At 51.1% G+C, this 12403-nt stretch overlaps 1 protein-coding gene across 3 annotated transcripts; it reads left to right on the top strand.

The window, feature by feature from the left end:
* The first annotated feature begins 6913 nt into the window (after positions 1 to 6913).
* TREM2 (triggering receptor expressed on myeloid cells 2) lies at positions 6914 to 11996 on the top strand. Of its 3 annotated transcripts, XM_058733867.1 has the most exons (5): positions 7120 to 7457; positions 8884 to 9234; positions 10616 to 10706; positions 11407 to 11600; positions 11697 to 11996. In XM_058733867.1, exons 1-5 carry the CDS (start codon positions 7418 to 7420, stop codon positions 11711 to 11713), a joined length of 693 nt encoding a protein of 230 aa, XP_058589850.1. In that variant the 5' UTR covers positions 7120 to 7417; the 3' UTR covers positions 11714 to 11996. The 3 variants fall into 3 exon arrangements, with proteins under 3 accessions (XP_058589851.1, XP_058589852.1, XP_058589850.1); XM_058733868.1 differs by lacking the exons at positions 11407 to 11600; positions 11697 to 11996 and adding an exon at positions 10909 to 11400 and having other exon boundaries at positions 6914 to 7457; XM_058733869.1 differs by lacking the exon at positions 11407 to 11600 and having other exon boundaries at positions 6936 to 7457.
* Positions 11997 to 12403: the final 407 nt, after the last annotated feature.

The raw sequence follows: 12403 nt of genomic DNA, 5'->3' as shown, positions 1-12403 counted from the left end.
GTTCTGCTACATGACTTGAAACGCAGAAGGAGTGGATCGCAACCTGAAGCTTCCTGCAGCTATAGAAGTGTTGAGATTCACCTCCCAGTGCACCACAAAACATTAGCGTTTTAAGAGACATTAAGTGTCATGTGAAAATAACCCATGCTAGGAACACATTTTCTTCAAACATTTTAACGTAAGGAAAAGGAAGTTGCGCTTATCACAATTTGCAAAAGTTGGCTCTTAGAAACTCTTTTAATATCCATTAATGGGAGGTTGATTAAGAAGTTATGCTACATTCATACCAAGGAATATTATGTAGACATCCGTTGATATGGAGAGATATTCCAGATAGATTAAGTGAAAATGCCACAAAATAATATGTCTAGCATGAACTCCTTTGTGTTTGTGTCTCTGTGTGACCATAGCAAAAAGGCTAGATGAACAAACACTAAAATATCAGTAGAAATTATCTCCAGGGAGTGGTATTAGAGTGGAGGAAAATTCCACTCAGTAAGATTAGGCGGACTGGCTCTGGAGCCAGACTGCTTGGATCTAAACCTAACTTCCACCTGTATGAGCTGTGTGGCCTCAGGAAAGTTATTTAACTTCTCTGGATCTTGGTTACCTGGAACAATAATATTACCTACCTCACAGGTAATGGCGAAACACATTTAAGGTGTTTAGAACAATGCCCCGCACATAGTAAGCACTCAATACATTCTTGTCTGTTTTTTCTTCTTTTTTTCTATTCTTTAGTTTTTGTTTTGAGAGAGAGAGAGAGAGAGAGAGAGAGAGAGAGAGAGAGAGAGACTGCAAGTGGGGGAGAGGAGCAGAGGAAGAGGGAGAGAATCCCACGCAGGCTCCATGCTGTCAGCACAGAGCCCCATGCCAGGCTCGAACTCATGAACCGTGAGATCATGACCTGAGCTGAAATCAAGATCAGACTCTTAACCAACTGAGCCACCCAGGTACCCCAACTCATGTATTTTAAGTGTGGAATTATGGACAACTTTTACCTTTTTAAAGTTAATTTTTATATTTGTTCATATAAAAACTAATTGACTACAGTTTTCAAAAGATTTTTAAAATGCTAAGCACATTTTATATAGTTATTATGATAGAAATAAGCTCCCTCTGAATCTGCGCACTACATGACTGTGGCAGGTGATCCTGGGGCAAATTGCCTGTGGCTTGTGGGTACGATGCTTCAACTGCACAAGGAGTATTTACCAAGGAATCATGGACATCACCGATGTATTTAACGACCCTATTTAATAAGCGTTTTATCTTGCTGTGATTTCAGTACTAGGTTTTTAAAAATTACCTGATTTTTCTAAATTGTGATTTTAAAAATTCTGCTTAAAAGTTGTTTTGAAAATTATCAAATTTTGCAGCAACAAATTTATCTTTAGGACTGTCATTGCTTTCTACTCTAATCCAGGCATAAATGTAACTCTGGCGCTCCTGCGGATTGTCTGAAAATTTAGAGTACTTTTAGAAGGGTTTTGTGGTCAGATACTGTTAGGAAGGGCTGGTCTAGATGCACATTGGTCTCAGGATTTATTTCCTTGTTGATCCCAGACTGCCCAACGTGCTCCGGGTGTAGAGGGAAGGACTTGTGGACTGACTCAGTCCGGGGCATTACAAGGACAGAGCACCACCAGGTGGGGTCCACTCAGTGCTGGGGGTGGGAATCTGCCCCACTCAGGAGGAACTGTTTTCTTTCTTTTAAGAAAGCCTGCAATTCTTGGGGCGCCTGGGTGGCTCAGTCGGTTAAGCGTCTGACTTGGGCTCGGGTCATGGTCTCACGGTTCATGAGTTCAAGCCCCACATCAGGCTGTGTGCTAACAGCTCAGAGCCTGGAGCCTGTTTCGGATTCTGTGTCTCCCCCTCTGTCTCTGCCCCTCCCTGGCTCTCACTGTGTGTCTCTCTCTCTCAAAAATAAATAAACATTAAAAAAAATCTAAAGAAAGGCTGCAATTCTCTAATAATTCTCTTTTATTTTTAAGGCATTTTGTTTCTGGCCATGGCAAGACCCATCTTCAGTTGGCAGATCCCTGTGGTCCAAGCCTGGACCCTCACTTCCACCTTAACAGGCGTCCTGACTTCTCAACTCACACTCAGAACAGAGGCCCAGATGTGCCTTTCTGCCTGAGATGACCAGAAATGTCCCCAAGCTCTCTCTGATGACTCATTTGAGGGTCTCCCTTCACTCCCTGAACCCAGGGTATTGTCTTAAAATCCTGCCAATACAGATCTGCAATATCAACATCACTTCCTCATCTAGCAACAAAGGGGCAGTGACTCCTGTGCTCACTGCACCTTCTTAGCACCTAGCACGGAGCCTGGCATATGGTAGGAGCTTGGAAAATAGGTGGAATAAATGAATGTGCCCCTGAGAAGAGGGCTCCAGGCTCTCCCACTTCCTGGGTAAGAGGGAAAAGAATGCCCAGGAGGGGGTAGTTGTAGGGCAAGTTCCCTTCCAGGAGCAGGCAGCAAGCACAAGAGAGTTCAATTGCCGATCATTTTAACAGGGTTCCTACAGAGGAGTGGACAAGGATGAGCGGGCCACCATGGGATGGCAATGCATCCAAAGACAGGGAGTGTTAACACCCCAACTTGAAAGAACAAAGAGAGAGAACTGTGTTCTTGGAGCCAAGTGAGAGCGGGAGCCGTGGAGGAGGGACCACCAATCAGAGTTATGGCTACAGAGGAAGGCAGCCACTGTGTGAGCCATGGCAGACATGGAGGGAGTAGGGGAAAGTAAGTACTCCAACTTATCTCTCCTCCTAACTGCCAACCCCTGCCTGTAGCTCCCTTCTGCTAGACCCAGCAGTAGTAAGCCAGGGGGCCAGGCGCTGGGGTGATGGAGTCCAGAGGGGCAGCCTCCCAGGGGCAGAACAGGACTGAGCAGGGATAGCATGGGGCAGGGGTGGGGACAGGAGTGGAGCACGGTCAGCGGGGGTCAAAGGCAGCAGAAAAGTCAGTCCAGGAGGGCTGGGAGGAGGCTATTCATGTCTTCTGGTGATCAGACTCAAATGGGCAGTTGAAGAGCGTGAATAACAAAGCTGTCCCTAAGAAATAAAAAAGCTTCTGCACAGTGAAGGAAACAATCAGCAAAACTAAAAGGCAACTGACAGAATGGGACATATTTGCAAAAGACATATCAGATAATGTATAAATCCAAAATCTATAAAGAACTTACCAAACTCAACACCCAAAACACAAATAATCCAGTGAAGAAATGGGCAAAAGACATAAATAGAAACTTCTCCAAAGAAAACATCCAGATGGCCAACTGACACATGAAAAAACGCTCAACATCACTTATCATCAGGGCAATATAAATCAAATCCACAATGAGATGGCACCTCACACCTATCAGAATGGCTAACATTAACAACTCAGCAACAACAGATGTTGGTGAGGATGCGGAGAAAGAGGATATCTTTTGCACTGCTGTTGGGAATGCAAACCGGTGCAGCCACCCTGGAAAACAGTATGGAGTTTCCTCAAAAAATTAAAAATAGAACTACCCTACGGCCCCACAATTGCACTGCTAGGGATACAGGTATGCTGTTGCAAAGCAGCACATGCGCACCAATGTTTATAGCAGCACTATCAACAATAGCCAAAGTATGGAAAGAGCCCAAATGTCCATCGATGGATGAATGGATAAAGAAGATGTGAGGACAGGTGAGTCTGTGGCAAGGTAAGCACGGAGAAAAAGGTGTGTGTGTGGTGGTGGTGGTGGGGGCGGTGGGGAGTAGGACCTGAAGACACGGGGGGAGACGGGACGGGTGAGAAAGTAGCTCCTGGGGATCATCCAGGGGAGATACACAGACAGACAGACAGACAGACAGACAGACAGCTAGACAAGATATAGGGAAAGCTGCCATCTTGAAAATGGAAGATGAAATTCTGGGATGGAGATAGACAGGAAGAAGGAAGATTTTAGAGAGAAATATAGGGAAGAGGAAGGAAAATAATTCTAGCCCTTTTCTTTCTTTCTTTCTTTCTTTCTTTCTTTCTTTCTTTCTTTCTTTCTTTCTTTCTCTTTCCTCCTTTCTTCCTTCCTTCCTTCCTTCCTTCCTTCCTTCCTTCCTTCCTTCTTTTCTTTCTTTCTTTCTGTCTTTCTTTCTTTCTTTCTTTCTTTCTTTTTCTTTCTTCTTTCTTTCTTTTTTGAGCACTTAACATGCCCTACCTTTACATACCCAGATAGTGAAGCCGGCCCAGAGAGTTAGGAACTTGCCCAAGGCCACACAGCCAGTAAATAACAGAGCTGGGATTAAGTATGGGTCTGTAAGAAGCCCAAACCTGTGTGCTCAATCCCCACTTTGCATCTGTCGCATCCAGCCTTCTAATCCCCACACTTGGCCCCCAAAGGCAGGCTAGGTACCCTCCCCAATCCTGGCAGGATCTGGACCAGTCCTGATCCAGCCGCATGGTAGATGAGGTTCCCTGCATTTCTGTCTCAGTCCTGTGATGTCTGTGATGACCTGAGGCAGGTTCAGTGCCTGGATCCTTGCCTCCTAGCTCCTGTGCTGTTGTCCAGATCTTCCCTTTGGGCCTGCCATCCCCTAGCCTACTGGCTGCTGCTTGCCCATGACCTAAAGCAATCCCGGCACATGCACTTGAGCGAGTACACACACCCTCACTCCCTGGGAGGTGTCTGCCCTGAAGAGAGGAGGTACTGGTTCTAGACAGGGGCCAAGATCCCCGTCTGAGAAAATATGAGATGCTAAGGATGGGAGAACTGCCTCAGCTAGAAGTGTCAGAGAACAATGGTCCAAATACAAAGAAAGAAGGTCAAGTCTGAGAGGAGTCAGAGGTGAGAGAGAGGTGGGGGCTCGAGAGCAAGGGTTTGAATCCCAGAATCCTCAGTCAGTTGAGCGTCCGATTCTTGATTTTGGCTCAGGTCATGATCTCACAGTTGGGACACCGAGCCCCGCATTGGGCTCCAAGCTGAGCATAGAGCCTGCTTAAGATTCTCTTTCTCCCTCTCCCTCTGCCCCTCTCCCCACACACGTGCACTGCCTCTCCCTCCCTCCCTCTCTCTCTCTCTCAAAAAAAAAGCAGGCAATGATAAGATGTTCAACATCATTAGTTATTATGAAAATAGAATTAAAACCATAATGAGATATAGCCACAAATTTATTAGAATGGCTTTTCCAAACCCTGACAATATCAAGTCTTGACAAGGATACAAAAATAGTATAGCCATTTTGCAACACAGTGTGGCAGCATTTATAAAGTTAGACACACACGGGGCGCCTGGGTGGCTCAGTCGGTTAAGCGGCCAACTTCGGCTCAGGTCATGATCTCGCGGTCCATGAGTTCGAGCCCCGCGTCGGGCTCTGTGCTGACAGCTCAGAGCCTGGAGCCCGTTTCAGATTCTGTGTCTCCCTCTCTCTGACCCTCCCCTGTTCATGCTCTGTCTCTCTCTGTCTCAAAAATAAATAAACGTTAAAAAAAATTAAAAAAAAATAAAGTTAGACACACACTTACCACGTGACCCCTCTTAGGGTTTTAGCCAAGGGAAATGACACATATAACCACACAAAATATAGGTGCATGAATGTCTATGGTGGCTTTTTTCATAATCGCCCCCAACTTGAAACCACTCAAATGTTCATCAGCTGGTGAATGGATAGACAAGGTATGCATCAGCCATACAATGAAATACTGTTCAGCAATAAAAAGTAAATGAATTACTGAGGAGCACAACTTCATGTGTGTTGAATACATTATCATAAGTGAAAGAAGCCAAACTCAGAGCTATACACCAAATAATTCCAGGTATAGAACATTCTAGAAAGGGCAGGAAGCCGTAGGAACAGAAGTCAGATCAGTGGTTGCCAGGACCTGAGCTGGAAAGGAGATTGGCTAGCAGGAGCACGAGGGAGCTTTTTGGGGGGCTGATAGAGGTGTTCTATATTTTGATTGTGGCGGTTGTTACACAGATGTATGAATTTGTCAAAATTCATAGAGGTAGACCCCTAACGGGGTGAATTCTTGTGTATGTAAATGATATGCCAATAATCCTGACTTTATAAAAAGACCGTAGAAGGGGACCTATCCAGTGATTTTCAGGTGGCCTCAGACCCTTCATTCCCTAAGCCATTAAGTCAAGACTGGGGAGCTGGTTTTCCGAGTGAAGGACTAAATTATGTTCATCATTAACCCCCATCTCTAGGCGCATTCCCTGTAAATACCGTAGATGCACAGTAAAGAAATAAATAAAAACAAATCAGTGAGTGCTTGCAGGAAACCAGAGTAGACTCTGACGATCTGTGGGTGCCTGTGGACCCTTCCTGGCCTCTCTGCTACCTCCCTCTGCAGGACTCACCTTCCTGCCCCTGGGAATTACCACTCCTCCCTCACCCCATCCCAGGACTGACCGCCGAGAGCCATTTCACACTTTGGTGGCTTTGTACCTGCAAATTCCTGTGCCTGGATCACCCTTCAAGTACCCCCACCCCACCCCTGCACCTGTGGAGAAAGCACACCTCCAGCCCTGGAAACTCCAGCAAATGTCACATCCTGTGTTGTCCCATAGGTGTGTGCATGCACAAAATAATGCCCTCGTGCACTGGTGCACACAGGAGGTGCCCAAATGTGCAAAGGATACGCTTGGGCAGGAGACGGCAGGTGGAAGAGAAATTCTCCCCCTCGTGCAAAGCCCATCTCCCCCTTTCCCCCCCCCCACCCTAACTGGGATAATAGTACTAATTAGTATTTGCTGAGTGCTTATTGTGTGTCAGGCCCTATTCTAAAGCACTTTGCCGGTAGAAATCTATGTTATCCTCCCAATAACCCTACACACTATTCTTATTCCCACTATACAGATGTAAGGACTGAGATACAGAGAGGTTGTGGGGGGGGGGTGTGGTGCACACACAGGCAGTGAGGAAGGAGGACTTGAAGTCTACCTACACTACAGGGATGCTGGCCTGGAGGGAAGGACTAGGAGGCCCCAGATGAGGGTCCAGCTGGCCCCTGGTCCTTGCAAGGCTGCAGCAAGAGTGTGATAGGCACTGAAGCTGGAGCAGGGTCTGGACACAGCAGTGGGGACTGTGATCCCTGGGCTGGGCTCCACAGCCTTGGACACTGTCCAGCCCCTGCCATGTGGGGTCCCCCTGGCTGGGATGGGCAGTGGGGCAGGCTGGCCTCTCAGAGGTCTGGGATCCTCAGCCTCCCACTGCCTCCTGGGCAGCAGTGACTGGCCCCTCCTCTCCCTTCCTCCCCCACCCCACACCCCCTCCCTGAATCATAAAACCAGACCCCAGTCCTGACTATTTCTCAATCCCTAAAAGCCCAGTTCCTGTGGGCAGCACTCGATGCGCCTGCCCCTCTCCTTTCCGCACTTCAAGGGAAAGACGAGATCTTGCATAAGGTCCCCTGTGTCTGCCTTCCACCAGGGAAGCCTGACATGGAGCCTCTCCGCCTGCTCATCCTGGTGGCCGTCACAGGTAGGAGCCCGTCTTGCTGCTGGCCAGGCCTTCTCTCCTTCCCCTTCTTGAGTATCCAGTGGGTGGGTGGGCGGGCAGCCCTGGGCCCAACTATAAAGGCGGCTGACATCCTCGGCATGGTCTGCACCCCGCTTTTCCCCACTCTCCCCGCATTCTTCATACTCTCCCTCCCTCCCCGGGAGGAGAACCCACTGTCTGACTCTTCATGCACGTGGGAGTATGAGGGGCTGCTGGATTCTGGCCACAAAGAAAAGGAAGGAATTCTGATGGTGGTACCTCAGGCAATAGGTAGCAGTTGGGGGAAGTTTGGGGGGGCACCGGTAAGAGCCCCGAAGATGAGGCACCACTGGTCCCGGAGGAATGGCAGGGTGGGAGGGAAGAAAGAGAGGAGGAAAACAACCCGTAGCTGAGGATGTACATCTTGTGCTGACGTGAAGGTCCTCTTGTCCTCAGGCCTGGAAGGGAAATGGGGGGCTGACACCCCAGGTTCTTGCACACAGCTACCTCTTTTCATTGGGGTAAGGTGCCTCTTGCTCCCCTAGGGCAACAGGCAAACATGGTGAGCAGAGGGGCTGTCCCAGCCGAGCCCTGCTCCCGAGGCTTCTTAGCGGGGAGTGGTGTGGGGGACGATGGGGGGCTGCCTGGAGGCAGAGGGATGCCCCCTCCCTCTTCCCTCAGGTCTCTCTGCTTCAAAAGGCAGGCCACCTGCCCCCTAATCTTGTCTTCCAAGTCTCTTTTGCCATATGGTTGCGGATGGGGTAAGGGAGGACCAAGAGAGGGGAAGTCGAGGCAGAGGGCTCCGGACGATACCCCCTACAGCCCCTGCCCTGGCAACAGACCACGCTTTAAGCCTATCTCCCCCACCCCAAGACGGGTCTCCAAAATAGCAGCCTCATGTCTCCCCCCAAAATAGCTCTGAGATGAGTCTCTCCTGAAAGGGGAACAAAGCCACAGAAATGGGGAAGCTGGGAACTGAAGGTCAGAAGGAGGAGATGGCAGAGCCAGGGCCCGCGTGGGCCACTGCAGAGTGAGCACGAATGGCCAGGGCAGGGAGGCGGGTATCCAGCCCAGACCTGAGGGGGCCACTGGCCCCGCTCCCTTGAGACGGAGAGCCTGGAGGAAAGGTCTTGGTCCCATGTGAGAGGGATAAAATGGGCGGAAGAGAACCGGAGGGAACTTCAAGGCCAACGTCTCTGGAAATAGGTCCAGAGAGGGACAGTTCTTTAAAAATGCCCAGCAAGTCCAACGGTGTTAAAGCCGGACTGGGGACCTGGGTTTCATGGTGGACTGTGCACCTTCTCCCAACTTATACAGGAAGCTGAGCTCCTTAAGGGCAAGACTTCTGTCTCCTTGTTCACTGCGCACAGTAGGTGTTCAATAAACGTTTGGTGAATGAGCGAAGAGTGAGTGAATGTCTCCTCCCCAGAGCTGTCCCGAGCCCACAACACCACCGTATTCCAGGGCATGGCAGGCCGGTCCCTGCAGGTCTCCTGCCCCTACAACTCCTTGAAGCACTGGGGCAGACGCAAAGCCTGGTGCCGCCAGCTGGATGAAGAGGGCACGTGCCAGCGGGTCGTCAGCACCCACCGCTCGTGGCTGCTGTCTTTCCTGAAGAGGTGGAATGGGAGCACGGCTATCGTGGATGATGCCCTGGGGGGCACGCTCACCATTACGCTGCGGAATCTTCAAGCCCATGACGCCGGCCTCTACCAGTGCCAGAGTCTCTATGGTGATGAGGCCGACACCCTCAGGAAGGTCCTGGTGGAGGTGCTGGCCGGTGAGTGGGTGGCTGACTGCACCTCTAGGCCACCCCTGGGCTGGGACTGTGTCTCCAAGGTCTGGGCACAGGACCGCCCTCTCGACCACCCTGGGGAAACCCACGGTGCAGATCTTGCCCTCCCACTTGAGGGCCCTGTGGATGGTCGTGCAGGTTACTCACTGCGCAAGGGGACCGCACTCCAGCCCTGGCGCCCCGCTCCAGGCTGCACTCCCTGCATCGCTTACAGGAAGGATTCTGGGCTCTAATTTGCACAAGGCACCCAGTGAGCTGCTTGCACTCCTGCCTCTCCCCGTAGCTTTATCCATTCGGCATCCAGTTGGGATGTGAGCACTGTACAGTGGTCCTTAAGGAGTGAGTGGTGGGAGGTTCATTTACTCCCTCACCCAATTATCCAAAGGACCTGCAAACATAAATCAAGCACTGACCTGGTACAGAAAACAAGCCCTACGAAGGGACACTGCCTGTGACCCCGGGTGATGTGCTTCGTCTCTCCAGGCCTCCGTTTCCTTATCTTTAAATGGAGATGATGATGTTTGTCCCGCTGCCCCCACAGGGCTCCCAGGGCGTATCAGTGAGGCGACAGAGTTAAAAATGCTTGGGGGTAAGTGACAGCCCACACCCCAGCCTCCTGCTGCTGAGCTGACCTGGGATCCTCATGCCAGGTGACACAGGGTGGCAGTGGAGGTCCCCCCCGCCCCAGGCTTTGCACACGATGCCCTCCAGGAAAGCCTTCTGCCTGGGTCTCCAGAACACTATGTATCCCAAAGGAGAACAAATCTGGGGGTTCGTGTCCCCTTTCTGACTCTCCCTCTTCTCAAATCCTCCCCTACCACATGGCCCCTTATGATGGAAATGAGCCATTCATCGAAGGTCTAAGGTGGGGAGGGGAGGGGAGACGGTTTGCCCTAGACCCAAACCCCATGGCCACCACTTTTTTACATGCAGAGGTGGCAGTAGGGGCCAAGGAGACACAGATTTTCAGCCCTATTAGGGCCTAAGCCTCAGCCAACTCCCAAGAGGGTGGCAGGAAAATAACATTATTATAATAATACTCCATGGCTGGTGTAGACAGCTTGACAGTTCACACAGAACTTTCAAATACATCCATTCATCCATTTGACCTTCCCAAAGACCCTGTGTGCTGGGGGGGTGGGAGTTGTAGTTTCGGCACTTAGCCATACAGGATGATCTCACTGAATCCTGCAACACTATCACCCCACTTAACAGGTGAGGAGACCGAGGCTCAGAGAGGTTAATGACCTGATCTGCTCCAGGCCAGAGCCTAGGGGGCCTCGTGGCATCCAGATGGGTGCTCCCCACTGTGACTGGCTGCCTCAAGGAGGAGGGGCTAGAAGCTCATAGGCTCTGTCTCCCACAGACCCCCTTGATCACCTGGACCCTGGAGGTCTCTGGATCCCTGAAGAGTCCAAGAGCTTCGAGGATGCCCAGGTGGAACGCAGCATGTCCAGGTACAGAGGTGGGGCAGACTTCCACCCTGCAGAGCCCAGGCATGGGATGGGGGCTGGGGTCCTAGAGCTACAAATCCCAAGGCAATTAGAGCATGAAAATGGGCCTGGAGATGATCTGTCTGAACACCCCTCCGACCAGCCATTACGTGTTGGTGTGGCCCTGCCCGTTGTTAACATGCTGAAATTCTTTTTTTATACATAGCTGCTGCTCCAAGACTCCTGAATGGTCAGCCTCCCATCCCTTCCCTGGCCACCCTTGGACATCCCCACAATTCAGCAATAATAAGGGTTTTAGGACAAAACTGGGACCCCACTCCCATACCTGCTCCTTTGGTAGGATCAGCTCTGATTGGTTCATTCCCGTGTACTGGTGTTAAAATACTGTTAGTATAACCATGGAGTGCACATGTGCACACACACACACACACACACACCCCAGACTATACTATTAGGCACAGCAGGAAACTGCCCAGCAAGGGAAGGTGATGTGTTTAAACGCACTCAGCAGGTAGATCCGTACCTAGAACTCAGGTCTCCTGACTACAGTCTCCCTCAAGCCTCATCCCAGGGATGGTGCTGGGTGGGGAGCTATTCTAAGGCCCCTGAAAGCACCTGGTATCTCCCCGGTCCTTCTCGGTGGGCAGACTCCAGTGTGTAGGCCACCCCAAGGTCTCCCTCATGTCCTCCTTGTGTCTTCAAGGGGTCTCTCAGAAGAGGATATCCCCTTTCCACCCACTCCCATCCTTTTCCTCCTGGCCTGCATGTTTCTGGGCAAGCTTTTAGCAGCCAGTGCTCTCTGGGCTGTGGCCTGGCATGGGCAGAAACTGGGGACGCCCCGGGCCGGTGGGCTGGACTGCAGCCGTGACCCAGGTTACCAGCTCCAGACCCTAACAGGTGAGCTTCCAGAGCGCAGTGGTGGATGGGGGTGGACTGGGCAGGGGTGGCGAGGTGGGGCTCAGAGGGGCTGTGTGAGCATGCGGTCGGTTGCAGGGCAGAGAGACACGTGAGAGAAGACCCCGCATGGGAAGAGAGGCCCCGGGAGAGGTCTGCTGGGACCACCCCGGCCTGCACACCTGCCCCTCAGCCACCAAGACTCATGGTTCTGCTTTGGCGAAAGGTCACTCTGCCCATACCCTGCTTCCCCTGGCCCCTGGAAACAGAGGTGTGTGTGTGTGTGTGTGTGTGTGTGTGTGTGCGGGCACACCTGGGAAGTGGGAAGGACATTCACCAACTTGTAGGCATTGGTTATTAAACACTCTCACAAATAAATCCAAGACTTCTCTTTGGCTACCAGGCTAGGAGAATGAATCTGGACGAGGAAAAGTCAAGAGGTCTGCCTCCTTGGGGCCTTGGGTCTTAGGCTACCGCGTCTCTCTGTTGTCCCCGCCTCCAAACTGCCCATCTTTTGCTTTTCCTCACTCCCTTCCCTAGATCTAATTGCTGGATCCTGCCTCCTCGTCTGGGATTTCTCTAGCATCCAGGCTGCTGCCCCTCTCCTCCATTTGCCTCCCACCTGTCAGTTCCCGAGGATTATTGCGGCCCACCTCCCCCACCCATCAGTCCATATAATGCCCAGCTGACTCATCGACTCGCTTCCCCAGACCTCTGCTTTCAGCGTGTTACTTCCCCTCCAGGGGAACACCCACGGCTGGCCTCATGGAGTGCAGCATACCAGAGCCGGGAACTACTGCTCTGAG

Source organism: Neofelis nebulosa, chromosome 6 (genome assembly GCF_028018385.1).
Source record: "Neofelis nebulosa isolate mNeoNeb1 chromosome 6, mNeoNeb1.pri, whole genome shotgun sequence".
In the NCBI taxonomy this organism is placed as follows: domain Eukaryota; kingdom Metazoa; phylum Chordata; class Mammalia; order Carnivora; family Felidae; genus Neofelis; species Neofelis nebulosa.
This window is presented reverse-complemented; position numbering and strand designations above follow the sequence as displayed.